The sequence below is a fragment of the Bacillus rossius genome, chromosome 11 (genome assembly GCF_032445375.1).
Source record: "Bacillus rossius redtenbacheri isolate Brsri chromosome 11, Brsri_v3, whole genome shotgun sequence".
Taxonomy (NCBI): domain Eukaryota; kingdom Metazoa; phylum Arthropoda; class Insecta; order Phasmatodea; family Bacillidae; genus Bacillus; species Bacillus rossius.
This window is the reverse complement of record NC_086338.1, coordinates 5041140-5064646: the sequence shown is the minus strand read 5'-3', so window position 1 is coordinate 5064646 and position 23507 is coordinate 5041140. Positions and strand designations below refer to the sequence as shown.

Sequence of the window (23507 nt, the reverse complement as noted above, 5' to 3'; positions counted from 1 at the left end):
ACACCAGTGTTGGTTACTGTAGGACCACAGGACTCACCAGTGTTGACTACTGTAGGACCACAGCACACCATTGTTGTTTACTGTAGGACCACAGGATACCAGTGTTGGTTACTGTAGGACCACAGGACTCACCAGTGTTGACTACTGTAGGACCACAGCACACCATTGTTGTTTACTGTAGGACCACAGGATACCAGTGTTGGCTACTGTAGGACCACAGGACTCACCAGATGAGGCTACTGTAGGACCACAGGACACCAGTGTTGACTACTGTAGGACCACAGGACACCAGTGTTGGCTACTGTATGACCACAGGACTCACCAGTGTTGACCACAGGACTCACCAGTGTTGACTACTGTAGGACCACAGCACACCATTGTTGTTTATAGTAGGACCACAGGATACCAGAGTTGGCTACTGTAGGACCACAGGACTCACCAGATGAGGCTACTGTAGAACCACAGGATACCAGTGTTGGCTACTGTATGACCACAGGACTCACCAGTGTTGACTACTGTAGGACCACAGCACACCATTGTTGTTTACTGTAGGACCACAGGATACCAGTGTTGGCTACTGTAGGACCACAGGACTCACCAGATGAGGCTACTGTAGGACCACAGGACACCAGTGTTGGCTACTGTATGACCACAGGACTCACCAGTGTTGACTACTGTAGGACCACAGCACACCATTGTTGTTTACTGTAGGACCACAGGATACCAGTGTTGGTTACTGTAGGACCACAGGACTCACCAGATGAGGCTACTGTAGGACCAAAGGACACCAGTGTTGGCTACTGTATGACCACAGGACTCACCAGTGTTGACTACTGTAGGACCACAGCACACCATTGTTGTTTACTGTAGGACCACAGGATACCAGTGTTGGTTACTGTAGGACCACAGGACTCACCAGATGAGGCTACTGTAGGACCACAGGATACCAGTGTTGGCTACTGTATGACCACAGGACTCACCAGTGTTGACTACTGTAGGACCACAGCACACCATTGTTGTTTACTGTAGGACCACAGGATACCAGTGTTGGCTACTGTAGGACCACAGGACTCACCAGATGAGGCTACTGTAGGACCACAGGACACCAGTTTTGGCTACTGTATGACCACAGGACACCAGTGTTGGCTACTGTATGACCACAGGACTCACCAGTGTTGACTACTGTAGGACCACAGCACACCATTGTTGTTTACTGTAGGACCACAGGATACCAGTGTTGGTTACTGTAGGACCACAGGACTCACCAGATGAGGCTACTGTAGGACCACAGGACACCAGTGTTGGCTACTGTATGACCACAGGACTCACCAGTGTTGACTACTGTAGGACCACAGCACACCATTGTTGTTTACTGTAGGACCACAGGATACCAGTGTTGGCTACTGTAGGACCACAGGACTCACCAGATGAGGCTACTGTAGGACCACAGGACACCAGTGTTGGCTACTGTATGACCACAGGACTCACCAGTGTTGACTACTGTAGGACCACAGCACACCATTGTTGTTTACTGTAGGACCACAGGATACCAGTGTTGGTTACTGTAGGACCACAGGACTCACCAGATGAGGCTACTGTAGGACCACAGGACACCAGTGTTGGCTACTGTATGACCACAGGACTCACCAGTGTTGACTACTGTAGGACCACAGCACACCATTGTTGTTTACTGTAGGACCACAGGATACCAGTGTTGGCTACTGTAGGACCACAGGACTCACCAGATGAGGCTACTGTAGGACCACAGGACACCAGTGTTGGCTACTGTATGACCACAGGACTCACCAGTGTTGACTACTGTAGGACCACAGCACACCATTGTTGTTTACTGTAGGACCACAGGATACCAGTGTTGGTTACTGTAGGACCACAGGACTCGCCAGATGAGGCTACTGTAGGACCACAGGACACCAGTGTTGGCTACTGTAGGACCACAGGACACCAGTGTTACCTACTGTATGACCACAGGACTCACCAGTGTTGACTACTGTAGGACCACAGCACACCATTGTTGTTTACTGTAGGACCACAGGATACCAGTGTTGGCTACTGTAGGACCACAGGACTCACCAGATGAGGCTACTGTAGGACCACAGGACACCAGTGTTGGCTACTGTATGACCACAGGACTCACCAGTGTTGACTACTGTAGGACCACAGCACACCATTGTTGTTTACTGTAGGACCACAGGATACCAGAGTTGGCTACTGTAGGACCACAGGACTCACCAGATGAGGCTACTGTAGGACCACAGGACACCAGTGTTGGCTACTGTATGACCACAGGACTCACCAGTGTTGACTACTGTAGGACCACAGCATACCATTGTTGTTTACTGTAGGACCACAGGATACCAGAGTTGGCTACTGTAGGACCACAGGACTCACCAGATGAGGCTACTGTAGGACCACAGGATACCAGTGTTGGCTACTGTATGACCACAGGACTCACCAGTGTTGACTACTGTAGGACCACAGCACACCATTGTTGTTTACTGTAGGACCACAGGATACCAGTGTTGGCTACTGTAGGACCACAGGACTCACCAGATGAGGCTACTGTAGGACCACAGGACACCAGTGTTGGCTACTGTATGACCACAGGACTCACCAGTGTTGACTACTGTAGGACCACAGCACACCATTGTTGTTTACTGTAGGACCACAGGATACCAGTGTTGGTTACTGTAGGACCACAGGACTCACCAGATGAGGCTACTGTAGGACCACAGGACACCAGTGTTGGCTACTGTATGACCACAGGACTCACCAGTGTTGACTACTGTAGGACCACAGCACACCATTGTTGTTTACTGTAGGACCACAGGATACCAGTGTTGGTTACTGTATGACCACAGGACTCACCAGTGTTGACTACTGTAGGACCACAGCACACCATTGTTGTTTACTGTAGGACCACAGGATACCAGTGTTGGTTACTGTAGGACCACAGGACTCACCAGATGAGGCTACTGTAGGACCACAGGACACCAGTGGTGGCTACTGTATGACCACAGGACTCACCAGTGTTGACTACTGTAGGACCACAGCACACCATTGTTGTTTACTGTAGGACCACAGGATACCAGAGTTGGCTACTGTAGGACCACAGGACTCACCAGATGAGGCTACTGTAGGACCACAGGACACCAGTGTTGGATACTGTATGACCACAGGACTCACCAGTGTTGACTACTGTAGGACCACAGCACACCATTGTTGTTTACTGTAGGACCACAGGATACCAGTGTTGGTTACTGTAGGACCACAGGACTCACCAGTGTTGACTACTGTAGGACCACAGCACACCATTGTTGTTTACTGTAGGACCACAGAATACCAGTGTTGGTTACTGTAGGACCACAGGACTCACCAGTGTTGACTACTGTAGGACCACAGCACACCATTGTTGTTTACTGTAGGACCACAGGATACCAGTGTTGGCTACTGTAGGACCACAGGACTCAACAGATGAGGCTACTGTAGGACCACAGGACACCAGTGTTAGCTACTGTAGGACCACAGGACACCAGTGTTGCCTACTGTATGACCACAGGACTCACCAGTGTTGACCACTGTAGGACCACAGCACACCATTGTTGTTTACTGTAGGACCACAGGATACCAGAGTTGGCTACTGTAGGACCACAGGACTCACCAGATGAGGCTACTGTAGGACCACAGGACACCAGTGTTGGCTACTGGATGACCACAGGACTCACCAGTGTTGACTACTGTAGGACCACAGCACACCATTGTTGTTTACTGTAGGACCACAGGATACCAGAGTTGGCTACTGTAGGACCACAGGACTCACCAGATGAGGCTACTGTAGGACCACAGGATACCAGTGTTGGCTACTGTATGACCACAGGACTCACCAGTGTTGACTACTGTAGGACCACAGCACACCATTGTTGTTTACTGTAGGACCACAGGACACCAGTGTTGGTTACTGTAGGACCACAGGACTCACCAGTGTTGACTACTGTAGGACCACAGCACACCATTTTTGTTTACTGTAGGACCACAGGATACCAGTGTTGGTTACTGTAGGACCACAGGACTCACCAGTGTTGACTACTGTAGGACCACAGCACACCATTGTTGTTTACTGTAGGACCACAGGATACCAGTGTTGGCTACTGTAGGACCACAGGACTCACCAGATGAGGCTACTGTAGGACCACAGGACACCAGTGTTGGCTACTGTAGGACCACAGGACACCAGTGTTGCCTACTGTATGACCACAGGACTCACCAGTGTTGACTACTGTAGGACCACAGCACACCATTGTTGTTTACTGTAGGACCACAGGATACCAGAGTTGGCTACTGTAGGACCACAGTACTCACCAGATGAGGCTACTGTAGGACCACAGGATACCAGTGTTGGCTACTGTATGACCACAGGACTCACCAGTGTTGACTGCTGTAGGACCACAGCACACCATTGTTGTTTACTGTAGGACCACAGGATACCAGTGTTGGCTACTGTAGGACCACAGGACTCACCAGATGAGGCTACTGTAGGACCACAGGACACCAGTGTTGGCTACTGTATGACCACAGGACTCACCAGTGTTGACTACTGTAGGACCACAGCACACCATTGTTGTTTACTGTAGGACCACAGGATACCAGTGTTGGTTACTGTAGGACCACAGGACTCACCAGATGAGGCTACTGTAGGACCACAGGACACCAGTGTTGGCTACTGTATGACCACAGGACTCACCAGTGTTGACTACTGTAGGACCACAGCACACCATTGTTGTTTACTGTAGGACCACAGGATACCAGAGTTGGCTACTGTAGGACCACAGGACTCACCAGATGAGGCTACTGTAGGACCACAGGACACCAGTGTTGGCTACTGTATGACCACAGGACTCACCAGTGTTGACTACTGTAGGACCACAGCACACCATTGTTGTTTACTGTAGGACCACAGGACACCAGTGTTGGTTACTGTAGGACCACAGGACTCACCAGTGTTGACTACTGTAGGACCACAGCACACCATTGTTGTTTACTGTAGGACCACAGGATACCAGTGTTGGTTACTGTAGGACCACAGGACTCACCAGTGTTGACTACTGTAGGACCACAGCCACCATTGTTGTTTACTGTAGGACCACAGGATACCAGTGTTGGCTACTGTAGGACCACAGGACTCACCAGATGAGGCTACTGTAGGACCACAGGACACCAGTGTTGACTACTGTAGGACCACAGGACACCAGTGTTGGCTACTGTATGACCACAGGACTCACCAGTGTTGACTACTGTAGGACCACAGCACACCATTGTTGTTTACTGTAGGACCACAGGATACCAGAGTTGGCTACTGTAGGACCACAGGACTCACCAGATGAGGCTACTGTAGAACCACAGGATACCAGTGTTGGCTACTGTATGACCACAGGACTCACCAGTGTTGACTACTGTAGGACCACAGCACACCATTGTTGTTTACTGTAGGACCACAGGATACCAGTGTTGGCTACTGTAGGACCACAGGACTCACCAGATGAGGCTACTGTAGGACCACAGGACACCAGTGTTGGCTACTGTATGACCACAGGACTCACCAGTGTTGACTACTGTAGGACCACAGCACACCATTGTTGTTTACTGTAGGACCACAGGATACCAGTGTTGGTTACTGTAGGACCACAGGACTCACCAGAAGAGGCTACTGTAGGACCACAGGACACCAGTGTTGGCTACTGTATGACCACAGGACTCACCAGTGTTGACTACTGTAGGACCACAGCACACCATTGTTGTTTACTGTAGGACCACAGGATACCAGAGTTGGCTACTGTAGGACCACAGGACTCACCAGATGAGGCTACTGTAGGACCACAGGACACCAGTGTTGGCTACTGTATGACCACAGGACTCACCAGTGTTGACTACTGTAGGACCACAGCACACCATTGTTGTTTACTGTAGGACCACAGGATACCAGTGTTGGTTACTGTAGGACCACAGGACTCACCAGTGTTGACTACTGTAGGACCACAGCACACCATTGTTGTTTACTGTAGGACCACAGGATACCAGTGTTGGTTACTGTAGGACCACAGGACTCACCAGTGTTGACTACTGTAGGACCACAGCACACCATTGTTGTTTACTGTAGGACCACAGGATACCAGTGTTGGCTACTGTAGGACCACAGGACTCACCAGATGAGGCTACTGTAGGACCACAGGACACCAGTGTTGGCTACTGTAGGACCACAGGACACCAGTGTTGCCTACTGTATGACCACAGGACTCACCAGTGTTGACTACTGTAGGACCACAGCACACCATTGTTGTTTACTGTAGGACCACAGGATACCAGAGTTGGCTACTGTAGGACCACAGGACTCACCAGATGAGGCTACTGTAGGACCACAGGACACCAGTGTTGGCTACTGTATGACCACAGGACTCACCAGTGTTGACTACTGTAGGACCACAGCACACCATTGTTGTTTACTGTAGGACCACAGGATACCAGAGTTGGCTACTGTAGGACCACAGGACTCACCAGATGAGGCTACTGTAGGACCACAGGATACCAGTGTTGGCTACTGTATGACCACAGGACTCACCAGTGTTGACTACTGTAGGACCACAGCACACCATTGTTGTTTACTGTAGGACCACAGGACACCAGTGTTAGCTACTGTATGACCACAGCACACCATTGTTGTTTACTGTAGGACCACAGGATAGCAGAGTTGGCTACTGTAGGACCACAGGACTCACCAGATGAGGCTACTGTAGGACCACAGGATACCAGTGTTGGCTACTGTATGACCACAGGACTCACCAGTGTTGACTACTGTAGGACCACAGCACACCATTGTTGTTTACTGTAGGACCACAGGACACCAGTGTTAGCTACTGTATGACCACAGCACACCATTGTTGTTTACTGTAGGACCACAGGATACCAGTGTTGGCTACTGTAGGACCACAGGACTCACCAGTGTTGACTACTGTAGGACCACAGCACACCATTGTTGTTTACTGTAGGACCACAGGACACCAGTGTTAGCTACTGTATGACCACAGCACACTATTGTTGTTTACTGTAGGACCACAAGATACCAGTGTTGGCTACTGTAGGACCACAGGACTCACCAGATGAGGCTACTGTAGGACCACAGGACACCAGTGTTGCCTACTGTATGACCACAGGACTTACCAGTGTTGACTACTGTAGGACCACAGCACACCATTGTTGTTTACTGTAGGACCACAGGATACCAGTGTTGGCTACTGTAGGACCACAGGACTCACCAGTGTTGTTTACTGTAGGACCACAGCACACCATTGTTGTTTACTGTAGGACCACAGGATACCAGTGTTGGCTACTGTAGGACCACAGGACTCACCAGTGTTGTTTACTGTAGGACCACAGCACACCATTGTTGTTTACTGTAGGACCACAGGATACCAGTGGTGGCTACTGTAGGACCACAGGACTCACCAGTGTTGTTTACTGTAGGACCACAGCACACCATTGTTGTTTACTGTAGGACCACAGGATACCAGTGTTGGCTACTGTAGGACCACAGGACTCACCAGTGTTTTTTACTGTAGGACCACAGCACACCATTGTTGTTTACTGTAGGACCACAGGATACCAGTGTTGGCTACTGTAGGACCACAGCACACCATTGTTGTTTACTGTAGGACCACAGGATACCAGTGTTGGCTACTGTAGGACCACAGCACACCATTGTTGTTTACTGTAGGACCACAGGATACCAGTGTTGGCTACTGTAGGACCACAGCACACCATTGTTGTTTACTGTAGGACCACAGGATACCAGTGTTGGCTACTGTAGGACCACAAGACTCACCAGTGGTGGATACTGTAGGACCACAGCACACCATTGTTGTTTACTGTAGGACCACAGGATACCAGTGTTGGCTACTGTAGGACCACAGGACTCACCAGATGAGGCTACTGTAGGACCACAGCACACCATTGTTGTTTACTGTAGGACCACAGGATACCAGTGTTGGCTACTGTATGACCACAGGACTTACCAGTGTTGACTACTGTAGGACCACAGCACACCATTGTTGTTTACTGTAGGACCACAGGATACCAGTGTTGGCTACTGTAGGACCACAGCACACCATTGTTGTTTACTGTAGGACCACAGGATACCAGTGTTGGCTACTGTAGGACCACAGCACACCATTGTTGTTTACTGTAGGACCACAGGATACCAGTGTTGGCTACTGTAGGACCACAGCACACCATTGTTGTTTACTGTAGGACCACAGGATACCAGTGTTGGCTACTGTAGGACCACAGCACACTAGAGCTGTAGCAAACCGTATGTATTCGTTACTGAGTAACGGGTGCGGCATCTAGTAACGAGTAACGAAACGTTACACACGAATGCATTTCGTTACTCGCATCTTTCGTATGTTTCACGCATGCGCGCGCGTATTTGTTACAAAGAAAGATGTTTGTTTATTAATAAAAGTATAATTTGGAAATTTGTCGTCCAAGTTTTTTACTGTTTATTAAAGGTATTGTGTGTGTAGACAAAGTTTTAGATTCGAACAGAAACAACGTAAGAAAGTATTTTTTACAAATTATAAATATGTATGTTTTTGTTTTTTATAATCGCGTATTTTCACGTTTTATGTTCTTATCTTAAAATATATATTATAATAAAGCCGCTTTAATGAGAGTTAATTGTTTCTTGGTTAACAAAAGCTGTTAATTATCAAATATTTTTAATTGTTTATATTCGATTTATTTTTATTTACGCGACGTCATACTGTACACGTACGAAATACGACTCGATTCGATGCCGTTACATAACATAGCATGTGCCATGTCATGCGGTATCAGAAGTAACGAGTAACGATACGAAAGTAACGAGTACTAATTGTTATAGTAACGAATACATACGGGTACACATTTTTTCGTTACTTTTACACCTCTACAGCACACCATTGTTGTTTACTGTAGGACCACAGGATACCAGTGTTGGCTACTGTAGGACCACAGCACACCATTGTTGTTTACTGTAGGACCACAGGATACCAGTGTTGGCTACTGTAGGACAACAAGACTCACCAGTGGTGGATACTGTAGGACCACAGCACACCATTGTTGTTTACTGTAGGACCACAGGATACCAGTGTTGGCTACTGTAGGACCACAGCACACCATTGTTGTTTACTGTAGGACCACAGGATACCAGTGTTGGCTACTGTAGGACCACAGGACTCACCAGTGTTGACTACTGTAGTACCACAGCACACCATTGTTGTTTACTGTAGGACCACAGGATACCAGTGTTGGCTACTGTAGGACCACAGGACTCACCAGATGAGGCTACTGTAGGACCACAGGACACCAGTGTTGCCTACTGTATGACCACAGGACTTACCAGTGTTGACTACTGTAGGACCACAGCACACCATTGTTGTTTACTGTAGGACCACAGGATACCAGTGTTGGCTACTGTAGGACCACAGGACTCACCAGTGTTGGTTACTGTAGGACCACAGGACTCACCAGTGTTTGCTACTGTAGGACCACAAGACTCACCAGTGGTGGATACTGTAGGACCAGAGGACTTATCAGTGGTGACTTCTGTAGGACCAGGGTACTCACCAGTGTTTTCTACTGTAGGACCTGGGGACTCACTATTTTTGGCTAATGTAGGATCAGAGGACTTACCAGTTGTGACTACTGTAGGTCTAGAAGCTAAGCAATGAATGTTTTCTGCCTTTGTTTTGAACCAATGTACGGATACATAGGGACACCTGTTTTTCGCGAGGCGCAAAATCGCGAAATCATTACGAAATTCTTTTTTTCTCACGTATAATGATAAACTTCACGAAACAACAAAGATATTGCGAAATACGCGAAAAAATAACGTTTTTCTGGACTCATTCTTTTATTTACATCGTTATTTTGATGTATCGATCCTGAAAGTCGAAACCGGTGCGAATTCGATAAATGGGCGCTCGGCGTGAGTGCTCTTTTGTTCGTTTACACTTGCACTCATTTGCTCTGCCCCTTCCCCCCCCCCTGGCGCATCACTTCTAAGCTGCGCGACCATGAAATTCGACGGTAAAACAATTTGTGGCGTTGTACCAAGTGCATACCCAGTGTAGTCCGATACGTTAACGCAAATAACTCAACAATTTAAAATTATCACATGCGATATTACGCACAACTTTTTAATTTCGTCAAGTTGGCTAAAGGACAAAGACTTCAATTCACTTGTTTTTTTCGCGGGATTGTTAGTCAACAAACGGCAAGGTACTGAAGTCAGATAGGTATTTGCTGAGGTTCGTTGAAAATGGTTGTAACGATATATGACCGTGAAAGAGAATATGCAGATGACGGCTTTTACATTTTTGATAAGGCAAAGAAAATACTGATGTGCAAATACTGTAATGTACGAATCGAGTGGGAAAGTAAAGACACATGTCTCAAACACATTTAGAATAGTGTCGCGCACAAAAAAAATAAGGATAGGTTAACCGCATCGACATCTACTGGCATCAAACGACAAGTTTCATTAGCACAGGTAGTTGGTGTTAAAAAGGCAAAACACGATAAACGTGAATTTGTTTTATCTACGACGCGAGCATTCATGGAGGCTATTATTCCGCTGGAAAAAATTGATCATCCTAGTCTGAGAGTGGATGAATAAGTACATTGAAGGTAAGTCGACGTGAGTTTTAAAGATATTTTTAAATAACTTTTTTGTGTTTGGCAGTAACTTGTGGAGCGTCTGTAAATAGCTGATGAAAGAGTCAAGAAAATTATATTGTGCAACATTATTGCCTCTATTTATACCAGTAGCTATTTGCAGTAGGGATATTTACTTCTAAAAAAAAGTGTGTAACCTTTTAAAGTTTAGATTTTGCCCTACAATTGTATTGCTCATTTCAACATTGTGTCGGTACTATAGTGGTTGGGCTTCTAGTATTTCGTTTATGCAAGTCAATAAAAAAAAGTTGCACAATATGTACAATATTTTAAAATATGATGTAGGTGCCGGAGATCTACCAACAGCAACGCGGCTGAGAGAGGGCTATGTCCCCGAAATAATAAAAGAAGATTGAATCAAGGCAGCTGTGAAAGACCAGAGGGTTTCCATTCTGTGTGATGAAACCACAGACAAGAAAGGGGAGTGTGTTTTCATGGTGCTTATTAAAGTGTTAGGGTGTGGAGATGCTTCAGCTCAAACACTTTATGTAGGGGGAGTGATAATTTTAAATAATGCTAATGCTACTGAATTTTCACAAGCCATTGTTGATGTTGCGCAGAAACTGGAAATCAGGTATTGCAACATCGTTTCAATAACATCAGATTCGGCAAGCTACATGACCAAGTGTATTGGGGCAATCAGAATTCTGGTTTCTGAGTAGTTGGTGCACACACAGTGCTGGGCACATAAATTGAATTTGGTGGGGAATATTTGGTCTGTGGTATTGGTTGAGTTGAATACCTGTGTCTGTCAAGCAAAGCATGCCTTTCTGAACACACGTAAAAGGAAGCATGCCTACTTGGAGATTTTAAGAAATAAGTATGAAGATCAGCCACAGAAAGCCAAACTTTTTTCTATCCCTGTGATTACGCGGTGGAATTCCTGGTTTCTGTGTGTGGAGTATCTAAGTGATTATCTGCATGATCTGGTAGAGTTTCTGCAATCACTGGAAGAAGAAAGTGCTAATGTTCTGTACTTCAAAAATCTGACTGCATGTGAAGTTGGAAAGATACATTGTCAAGCAGTTGCTCTTGTCGAACATTGCCATAAAAGTTGCAGGTAACTTGAGTAATTCGAGAATTCTAGTGTTCCGATGGCACCAACCCTTTCCTCTCATTATTGTGACCTCAGAATAATGTTTCAGTTACTGAAAGATGGGTTCTTTTTTGTAAAAACATCAGATTTACTTACAAAGTTATCCAAACGCAGTCAGTCTCAACTGACATCTCAGTTAAAGTTAGTAGGAGAAAAGTGTCTTAAAAAAATGAATTATTTGATTGCGTCCGATAGTGCCAAGGAGTTTGTTTCATGTCTTGGTAAACTTTTTGATCCCAGAAATATTTTGAAATTGGCTTTGAAAAATCATGAAATTCACGAAGCCATGAAAAATATACCCATCTTGTGTGAACTTCCACCAACTGAGTGTTTACTGCCGTACTTATTCTGTTGTAAATGCATGCCAAACAGATGATTTAGATGTTGATATAGTTAAAATGTTGCTTTTACCCAAGTGTGATTTTCCTGACTTTGTTAATGCTGCACTAAAATCAATGTGGGTTCCTATCAGTAACGTAGATACTGAAAGGAGTTTCTCAATGTATGGGAACATAATAAGTGACAAGAGAGTAAACCTAAAGCCCTGTAACATGGAATTAATGATGACGTTAGCATTTTCTGACTAAGAAACTGGTTTTAATTATTTTGTTGCATCATTTATGGTTTTTTCGATGAGAAAATTGTACAGTATGTGTATGTGTATTAAAAAAGCCTTGTTATGTTTTAGTACTCTCGCTAACAATTTTTTCCTCAACCTAAAATTTAGCGAAATTTGTGACGAAATGGGATAAAAATTGACGAAAAAACACTGAAATCAGCAAAAAAAATTGACGAAATCAACCAAGAATTTTCACCACAAACAGGTGTCCCTACGGATACAATATGTACAGATAAGACAATCACAGCCAACAACAACTGACACAGAACAGAAACTGCATAACCCGGACATGTCAAAGCCATCTCCGAATCAAGCTGCAGTAATTCAATTCCTGTTCTTCCTGTTGCAGACCTATAACTAAGCATTCATTCTGGAAGCTTTCTCTCTATTGGTTTTATCAAGTTCACCAGTAAAGCGGGCATTAAAGGAAATAAAAGCTGGCAAAGAAGAAACTGCTAGTAAGAAAAAAAGCCTAGAAAACATAAACAGAACAGCAACAAGCACCCAATTACACTGTTCTGCATGATTGATAATCGGCACACACACCAATCCTGCTGATTCTTGTGTAAAATCACCTCCTAAATATGACCTTCTTCCCCATCACCCACTGGTTTCTGGGGAGGGGCCCCACATATTTTCATAATTTTTCAATATTTTAGAGGGAAGAATAATAAATAAAGAAGATAAGTAGCTTCATTTAGTGCTTGCTTTCCTTTTGTACCCTGATGCAGAAGTTTCACATACCAAAAACCAGCAGTACTCTGCCAACACATGATTGCCTTCCACTTCACTGAAAATCTCCTCTCGAACTTATGTGTTCATCCGGGTGAGAGTGAAGGAAATACACTTTAAGAAACATGTTACACTCCATAGCCTCGTGTGCTGACAGCAGTTCCTCGAATTGAGTGACCTAATCATCACTTCTTTTTTACCCAAAAAGTTCTCACACGTTTCGGAATGCAACCCAATATCAGTTTTCAATAAATAATGTTAAATCTTGAAAAAGTTTTCTATATCTGGTAGCCCACGAAAACTTCTTCCTTGATTTTAGCTTCACAGAGACAAAGAAATTTAGTTTTCAAAAATTTAAATGCATCACCTGTCTTGTCCACTTCTTTCACCAACTTCTTGATCAATCCGAGTTTGATGTGCAAAGACAGCCAATAATTTTCATTCGGGCCAGAGGTTCTTGAGCAACATTTTCCTGACTGGGAGTAAAACTTTCTCACAGAAGCCAGTTCGTACAACGTAATGTTTGTCTCGGGCTCAGCTGTCCCCTTCACAAAGGAAGCAGCTGTATTTTGTGAAGCCCGATTGCAGGCCCTAAAGTAGAGCAACAACTAACTTTTAAGTGAGCACAAAGTTTCCAATTATAATCATGATAATTGATTTTATCAAGGATTCTGCTGATGTTTTCGTACATCTCCTTCGCATCCACAGAGTATGCAACTGGGGCTGATGGTTGGCTCATTCCCATTGACCAACAGGACAACTTCAAGCTTGTCTTTGATGAATCTACAAACAATTTCCATTTATCTGGGTCACATGCCATCTTCAGTTCTATCATCAATACACTAAGCCTTCATCTTCCGAAAAAAGGTAATATCAGGGTTGACTGCCTGTCCTGTAAGAAGAGATTTTTACACCCTTTTCCAAGAGATTCCACTGCTGAAGTTGAGATCCAAGAAGTTGAGTTTTACTCTTAGGTAACTCCAAATCCTTGACGAGATCATTCAATTTTGACTGAGTAATGAGGAGGTGTTGTTGATGAGCTGAATCAGCTGAACACTCTTCATCATCGGTGGACATATCATTTGATGGTCCAGGCTGCAGCTCAAAGTCTTTCAAATCCGCTTCTGGTCTACAGTATAGGTTTATGGAGGAACTGGAATTGGCAAAGATTTGTTGTGAGGAAGTGGTTTTAGAGATAAAGGGATGTTAGGATACTGAATTATATGCTTACTTTTGCTAGAGAACCCGATGGTGGAAATCATACAAAAGTAACATCTGTGAGATGACAGAAAGGTTCGTGCCAAACCACAGGCACAGCAAATGGCATTTATTTATAAGTACCGTTGAGCCATTTGGTCGAGCCACTGTAACAAGTAGTGCAGCAAACAGTTGGAGCCCAATCCTTGTCCTGATCACCCACTTGGCAATCAAAGTAAAATTTACTAGCAGTTTTAAAGTCAATTCCCTGCAAACATAGCAGAAGCAGTCTGGATGATTTTTACACTAGCGTAGCGTAATTAAACAGTAAATCAATGCTTCATATTAAACACAACTCACACTCACATACTGTAATTCACTTGGAAAAAGCCAGAGGAAAACAAGTCTAACATTTTACACAGTGTAAACAACTTGGAAAAAAAGAAAATGCCTGCCTAGAACACAGACAAGTCGACTCTACGATCGCTAGAGATGTACTGACGAAAGATAAGGATTACAGTGCAGGACTATAGTGACATGAGCAATGCAAGTTTAAACTTGTCAAAACACAAAAATTCCTGTGCAAACCTGTGCATGCTATATACTGAGAACACCAGCATGGTATAGAGTGAATCTTCTGAACTGTTGCTGTACATTTTTATTGTTGTATATACATATATATATTTATTAATATAATATTTGGGAGTGTTCGGGGGACTACAGAGGGTTGAAAACTGAAATATTGAGATAAGTGAACAAAATTAAAAAAAAAAAGTGGAAAAATCCATATTTTTTTTATTTTTTTTAAATACAACTTAAAGGGGTGATCCCCCTAAATCTACCTCCTTGCAACAAATTTTTAAGTTCTGGTATGTTTCACCTTTATAGCACCTCAGAAATATAAAGGCTAAAATAAACCCTTTCATCCCTCCAAATGATTGAAAAGTGATAAAAATGGGGAGGGGGGGGGGGGGGGGCACATCCCCCAAAAATGTTGATTGCTAAGGGAAAACGGGGGTCATATTCTGAACCAGGAAGTTATTTTACATAAGTGTGGCAGGAATGATGTCCGGGCACGAAAAATAATATCTTCTGCAGACCAGTGTTATCACCAAAAGTCAATGAACGAGCCGGTCAAATAAATGACTTGGAGACCTCTAATGATGAGTGTTCTCTACATGGGAACATATGTTGCTGTGTGCGGAAAGTGTGGTTTATGTTTATAAACCTCATTTTGGACATACATAATTATACATTCAGTGACCACATTTAAGGCATTCGATCCACGATGGGGCTTAAGTAAACTTAGGCCGCCATCCCAAAGATGTGTCTGTCCTTGATTTGAACTGTTGAAGCGAAGCAACAGCGGGACTTATTTGCAAGATATAATGTGTATGTGAACATCCAAACATTCTGTCATAATCCAAATTCACTAGACATCACCACCATGCATAGCTGCATGATGCATACACCACAGCTAGTTGCTGCAGAATGCTACTGGTATAGAGTATGGCAGGCCAGTACCTGGGGCAGCAGGGTGCTCTTCTATAGTTATCTCCTCCTTCACTTGCTGGCACAGACCGGTACAGGAACACTGCAACACACACAACCCTGTCACCTGGGCTCCTGATGCCTTAGCTCACTAACCTACGTGAGTTGTGCACTACAAACATAGGGTCAAGTTCTTGTTACATACAGTGATGAATGTTGGGATTTTTAATGTATCACTCAGTTCCAGATGCTGTTGATCTTTCCTAAAGAGCTATAACAAATGGAATCATAGTAAAATAAATTAAGGCCATTCAATTAAAAAATATTATTGGTGTCGTGAGTCCGGCAGAGTGACAAACACTAGATATTCCCACCCTCTGTAACGGCCAATCAATACAGTAAAACCTTGCTCGTACGGCCCCCGGTTCGTACGTACACCTCGGTCTTACGTACAGAATTTCAGAAACCATGAAAAATGAAGCAAAAAAATATATGAAAATAGTACGAAATACGTTAAAGTTTATTAAAATACAGTTGCAACCTGCATGGTCTATAACAAATACGGGCTATACAATTTGCGTCACAGTAAAAAATTTAAAAAAAAAAGGCCGCAAATTGATGGAAATTTACCGTCAATAGCGCGCCGTACACGGAGAAAGGTCATTGTACTCTGTCAATGTACCAGGCATCTGTGACTGAATGTCTGCCAGCACTCAGCAACATCTTAAAGAGATACAAGCCTTGCGACATTTACAATGCAGATGAGACTGGCATGTTTTACAATCTCATGCCAGATCGCACTCTTTCTGTTAAAGGAGATGCATGCAAAGGTGCAAAACGAAGCAAAGAACACCTAACAGTGTTGCTATGCTGCAACATGGACGGCAGCAATAAAATGAAGTCATTGGTTATAGGCAAGTTTAAAAAGCCCCGCGGTATTTAAGAATAACACGACCACAATAAAAAGGCATGGGTTACTTCAACTGTATTCACCAAGTGGCTTTGGGCTTTTGATGCTCGATTGGTTTACCGAAATAAGAAAATAGTACTGTTTGTTGATAATTGCCGTTGCCATCCAGCTGTGGATAATTTAACTAACACTGAGCTAGTGGACTTGCTGCCAAACACCACCAGCATTCTTCAGCCCCTCGACCAAGGCATTATCCAGCAGATGAAACTGAAGTTTAAAGGAAAACTTGTGCGTAGCTTGGTGTTATCTCTGGATCTGGGGAGGCCGCTAAAGAAGTGGGACGTTTTCAAAGCCCTACACGGAATTGTTGCTAGCTGGAATTAAATTACACCAGAGACCATTTCGAACTGCTTTCGACATGCAAACTTTGGAGCTGACAATACAGATGCCTCAGCCACTCTGCCAGAAAACGAAATGCAAGTGACCATGCCTGTTACTGCTATGTCGCCGAGTGGTACGTCCGCCGAAACCCAGCCAGGCAGTTCGTCTGAGCCCACTCCAGGCACTTCATCGGAGCCCAGACAAAACACTTTGTCGGAGTGTCAACGAGCCCACGGCACAATTACCCGGCCGTGTGACGAGAAAACGTGGCAAAAACTGGCTCCAAACTGTTCATATGAAGAATACGTCACGGCCGATGACGGTTTGGCAGCTTGGGGTGAACTCGGCGACGAGGAGATAGTCAGTGGACAAAACCGGTCGTCTGATGACGAGAGCTGCGATTTGGACGGTGCAGAACAGCAAAAACCGACAAGGGCTCTTAATGCAGTAGACATCTCAAACACCTTCATGTTTGATAGCAGTGCGAGCACCGATATTCGATATTTTGAGGCAGTGGGAAAACATCAAAGAGTATTTAATAGAAAACAGTTCTGGTAAAAAGAAACAGGCATTCTTTGTAGAATTATTCAATAAGAATTAAAGTTTTGTATTGACGAGTGTCAATTTATTTCTTCATAAGTTAATTTTTAGTGTGGTGGTTCTCTCCCGCTTGTGTGTCAGTGCTGTGTGTTTAAAAAAAATGTAGGCGTTATGTTTTTTTAATAAGTTACGTTTTTCCGTGACAGGATAATATTTTTATGCTTCCTATAACTTTAGAAATGCTTAACTTTTGCGTAGGTCTAAACCCAATGTTACGAAACTAAAACGGTATAAGTGGAAATATTGTGCAAATAGGCCTGTTTTCTTTTTTTGTTTAAGGCCATGCCTGGTAGTTTTGCAGCGATTTTGAAAATAATTTATTCCATAGCTGCCAACCTTTCATGCCAGTCATCAGTAATCACTCGGAGGCATATCCAGGATTCGGTGTGGTGAGTTGCCCGGGAGGGGGGGGGGATGTTTAGTCACCCCATCCCCAACACCCTTGTTAATAACACTACAGAACATACATTAAACTACATTTTTCAGCATAGGCCCACTGATAACAGCATTTTGAAATAAAGAAATGCACTCTTCACATAAAACGTTGATGTTGTATGTGTCATACACTTTACACTAACATTAAACTCGAAGTCAGATGTTGTTTCGTTGCATGTTTTGCAGCCTGCAACTGTTTATGGAAAAAATGTTTTTTGGAGCACACTTCCCCATCTGATGCAGTCTTTACTTTTTGAATTAGAAGTGTAGAAAGAGAGACTGTTGACAATGACGGCCTAAATTCAGTATGATTTTTTTCGCACAGAACTAAAAATTTGCTCTGTGGAGGCATTGCTATGAGGGACACTCAATAATGCAAACATTACTTACATTTTTATTGAATTATCACTATTTTGTATGGATACAAAGAAGGAGTGAAATGAAATTTACAATTTAATTGATAAATTTACTTTTATTTGCACTCATTGATTCAAATATGTTTATTACTATAACGAAGAGATTATTTTAACTATAACTTTTATACATGTTTGCTATTTAACTTCTTCCAATCTGTGTTATTCTGTTAAGGATAGGACGATGATAGGAAAAGTATGAAACAAATGGGAGTGTTTCAAGTTTAATGTGCCTCAAAAAAGTCAAATCGATGGTTGTTCCAATCGAGTGAAAGAGAGATAGATGCATCGCAAGCGTACATTGAGCATAACGGGACACAGCGTAACAGGACAATGTGCAGATCGGGACACTTTTTCGTGCGTGCAGCCGGCGTTCATCGATTTATTAGACGTCATGTCAAAAAAAAATAGCCATTGTAGCTAAATTTTGTTTCAAATTAGTTCTCTTGTCAGTGAGAATATTATTATTGTATTGCGACAAGAAGCGTTCCAAATCAACGTTTGCACACAACATCCATACTGCTTCCAGGCACTTGTCAGAAAATTCAGGTTGTGAAAGTTTTACTACTTGAAGTGCGTTCTCTACATCCACACTGCTTTCTTCATTTGTTTCTCAACTAATTATTTTAACTCTCCAAAACCGGTGATCAGCTCCTGGTGGTCCATTTCTTTCGAAGTAGAAACTTTACACAACTTAGCAAGCAAAATAGGGCTCATGTCTGTAATCAAAATATTTTTGACGTGACAATGTCCAATAAATTGATGAATGCCGGCTGCACGCAAGAAAAAGGATGACTCCCGTTACGTTCATTCTAGCTTGCGCCACATCTATCTTCCACTCGATTGGCCTATGAATCTACTATTATATTAAATAGGTTAAGGCGCGCTTTTCAAAAGTAGCTTTTAAATTTAGTACTTTAACTAAACTATTTTTTTATTAATAAATTTTTTTGGTTATTTTTCCATTTTTTCCAAAATAAAGAGCAATAAACAAAAAGAAACATAAAAGAGAATTTAAAAAAATATAGAAATTTTAATATCAAGTTGAACCGCCTAACCGATGTGCAAGGGAATATACTATTTTATGGAGCCAATTGAACATTCCAATTAAACAATCACTTTCATTGAAAAAGTTATATTTAAAATAATCTCTTCATTAAAGTAATAAACATATTTGAATTAATGACTGCAAATAAAAGTAAATTTATCAATTAAATTGTAGATTTCATTTCACTCCTTCTTTTTATCCATACAAAATAGTGATAATTCAATAAACATGATTCAATTTTATTCATAAAAGTATGCAATCATTTCAACAATGTTTTGTTATGACGTTGTCACGTTAAACTATCGTCCGTAAACCGACTTTACAGACAACCAATTTTTTTGGATCAAAGACAGTCAGTGTTTCAAAGTCAAGTCTGCTTGGATCTGTAGCCATCAAGCTGGTAAGCTTCACCAGAGATTTTGTAGCCACTTGCACTACACTTCTTTTCACAGCAGCTGCTTTCGTCGTGTTCATGTGGTCCAAAACTTGTTTTGTTTCGTCAAAAAAAAATGCACTGCTTCATGTTTTCAAAGTTGCGCTGCACCTTGGTAAGCTCACCATGCAAAATATGAGCGTTTAGGTAGCTCCAGCCGTCTAGCCTCGTTGTTAAATCAACAAGACACTTTCCATTTTCTTTCACAACTACCGCCAGGCATTGAATCACACTTATTTCACTGTAACTTAAAGAGGACAAGAACAGCACAGCAGCATTTTGGGTAGCCTTCATCTGACTTGCAATACTACACAACCAAATGAAAGTAGTCAGCAAGGTAGAAAACACTTCAAACCAGGAATTCCACCTTGTGACTACAGGCATTGGAAACAACTGGCAGTTTTCACCTTTATTCTCTCTGAGGAACTGAGAATACAAGTGTTTTCTCTTCTTCGTGTTCAGAAACACATTCTCTGTTTTGACAACTACTTCATTGAGATCTTTTAACTCCTGAGTCCAAATGCTGCCAACCAGACTTAGCTTGTGTGCCCAACATGGCACATGTTGAGCAATGTGTGACATTGGCGCTTTCGAGAAAGTGAACACTACCAACAAGAAGTTCAGGACTAGAATCTGTCAAAATCCTAAAAAGCACAAAAAACACGCACCTCCCCATTTTGTCTGTTGTCTCGTCGCAAAGAATGTCAATCTTCTTTCCAAGTAACTTTGCTTTGACCTCTTCAAGACGTTGTAATCTCATATATACTTTCCGACTGTATGATAATAAAGTTTTTAACATTTGCTTGGTGTTACGGCTGTATTTCTCTAAGCCTGCCCGGTAGCTTAACCAGCACGTTTATAGTTAATCTTCAAGATAACGATAATTTATAGAAAGTGATATATGAATTGTGTGAATAATTTGATGGGTTCCATTTAAAATATGTTTAAAGTTGTTATGTAATCTTCCAGTGTGTATTACTTTGTGACTAATGAGTATAAATAATAAATTACTGATATGCGTTAATAATTCTTTTATTTAAGAATGGGTGTCACAGAACCTATATATGAAAGATTAGATAATATAACCAATCTGACACTAATATGTTAATTCCTTAAACAACCTTAAATCATTAACTATATGTGTTTGTTGGTGAGATTCCTAAAAACCCAGCGTTTTGCTAAAAATGGTTAACATCGCAAATATGTTATATTTTAATAGAGTAATTTTCCTAAAGTATATATTAAGTAGACACATCACTGGGGAGGGACATCACACGGCTCTCAGTGTGTAGAAGCTCGGAGTCCTTCTTCTTCAGGACCACTAGGTACTTCCCTCGTTGACTACGGCTAGGAGGCGTATGCTGGAATGGACTACTAGACTACGGCTGGCTATAGTTGTTCTGGAACTAGGCCTCCACCAACCCATTCCGCATCTTAAAAGTTGAAATAATAGGAACGGTCTCACTGAAGCGAAGACAGATTAATCATCGGTCTAGACCAGGGGTCGGCAACCTTTTGAGTCGGAAGAGCCAAAAATTAAAATTTACAAAATTTCAATGTTTTTTAAAGAGCCACAAAATTTTTTATTGCCTACAATAAATAGTACCTACTTGCATAAATAAAGTTTTTTGATAAAAAAACTAATCTATTTATTCATAAGAAAAATTTATTCATATATAAGCCTATCTGTTGGGTGGGCCTGTAAGTACTCGGGCGGATGGATAGCTTTAAATGGATAATTTAACTGCTTGATGACATTTTGTTTAGTAAAATATAACAAGCGTGGAAAAAAACCAGACTTACTACTGGTTTGTAATAAAAAAAGTATTTTCTGTATAAATGACCTGGTTATGCAGTATTTCTGGTACGGAACTAAAGAGCCGCAGCTTCGCATCCAAAGAGCCGCATGTGGCTCGCGAGCCGCAGGTTGCCGACCCCTGGTCTAGACGGTGGCTTTGTCTGCGACCCATGTTCTGCGTCGTTTCGGCAGGAACCATACATCAAGACATCACATGGGCGAGTTGAAACATATGAAAATTTAATAAATATGCAAACCATGCATATCACAAGATAGAATTATTTTCTTAGAATATCTATCGTCCATGTAGAACGCCGAAAATATGTAATAACACACAAACTAGCACAAGGCCTTAGGTCATTTCACCATGGTTGACTATTACATTCTCTCCCCACCGTACACGGCCATCTTTTTTTTAATCTCCCCCGGTTGTAGCAACTCCAGGCGAAAAACAAAGTAGACTCGTTAACACAGCAAAGACAGCGATGTGGATTTGGTTATTTTGTCTATGACATAATGCTTGGCTCATGAACTGTAATAAAACTGAATAATATCCCAAGGAAATGTGTAGATGACCAAATAGAAACAAGCCTAGGAGTTTGGATTAAATCAAAAAGTGTATCCTGGGTTGTTAGAACTCACATTTAAATATCAATGAAATAATATGTACATAAAAAATGAATAATAATAATAATAATAATATGACACAAATAATAACTGTAAATACTCTGAGTAGTTACAACGTGAACTAGCAAGCTCAGGAACATATTTTTCTCAAAGGGTTCTTGAGTGTGGTAAATTGCCCACTCCTTCAATACATGTGTCCATCCAACTCCGAATGTTGGGATCATCAAGATTTTCCAATGGTATATTTGCTTTAAAAAAAGCTTCCACTGTGTCTTTCGCTATTTCGTTTGCTGAATCTTTTTTCTTTTTTTGCGGTTTGCAACATAGCTGAGAGAGACATTTGTCTTTTCTTTTCAATATTGTTAGCAGCCAGACTCTTGTGTTTAACACTTTCCACATTTTTCTGCAGGTGTCCTTTCTATCCCACGAGACAGTAACATTGCAGTGTCGACACATTAATGTTCTTTAATCACTCGCATATAACCCACGATTACGAAATTCGCACTCACGAAGTTTGGTGGTTGCTTGAGGTTTTGGCATATTTTACACTTTCACACTTCTGCTGAGAAATATGAAGAGGTTTTCTATCACAAACTAAAGTTTTTATAAAATAGCCGCACTGTATAGGTAAAACATTTTTAAACGAAAATATAATTCTTAAACAGAAAACGTAAGTCTTTAGTTTGTTTACTGTACGAGAACAAATTAAAACAGTTTGCACAGTACATAGTAGATGCAAGATGAACAGTGGTGCATAAATTATATTTTGCTTTGCGACACAAGCGCTGTAACGCACAACATATCCAACAAAATGGCTGTACATTACTCTTTGACTCTGTAAACGTCCCTTCGAGAGTACGTAACGTTTTAACGTATTAGTGCACTTCTTGCCTAAACGTCACAAGTTGTTTTTGGTCTCGCTATTAGATGCCAAGCGCTTTG

General features: G+C 42.5%; 1 protein-coding gene across 10 annotated transcripts in view; it reads right to left on the bottom strand.

Moving 5' to 3' along the window:
- LOC134536589 (gastrula zinc finger protein XlCGF57.1-like) overlaps positions 1-23507 on the bottom strand; it is a 331362-nt gene that overhangs the window by 255421 nt on the left and 52434 nt on the right. For 8 of the 10 annotated variants that reach the window (XM_063376346.1, XM_063376350.1, XM_063376351.1 and 5 more), the window contains one exon: positions 15954-16023. In XM_063376346.1, coding sequence (XP_063232416.1) covers positions 15954-16023 — 70 coding nt within the window. Of the gene's footprint in view, positions 1-15127; positions 16024-23507 lie in introns of those variants that run through there. The other 2 variants (XM_063376353.1, XM_063376355.1) reach the window with 1 other exon arrangement.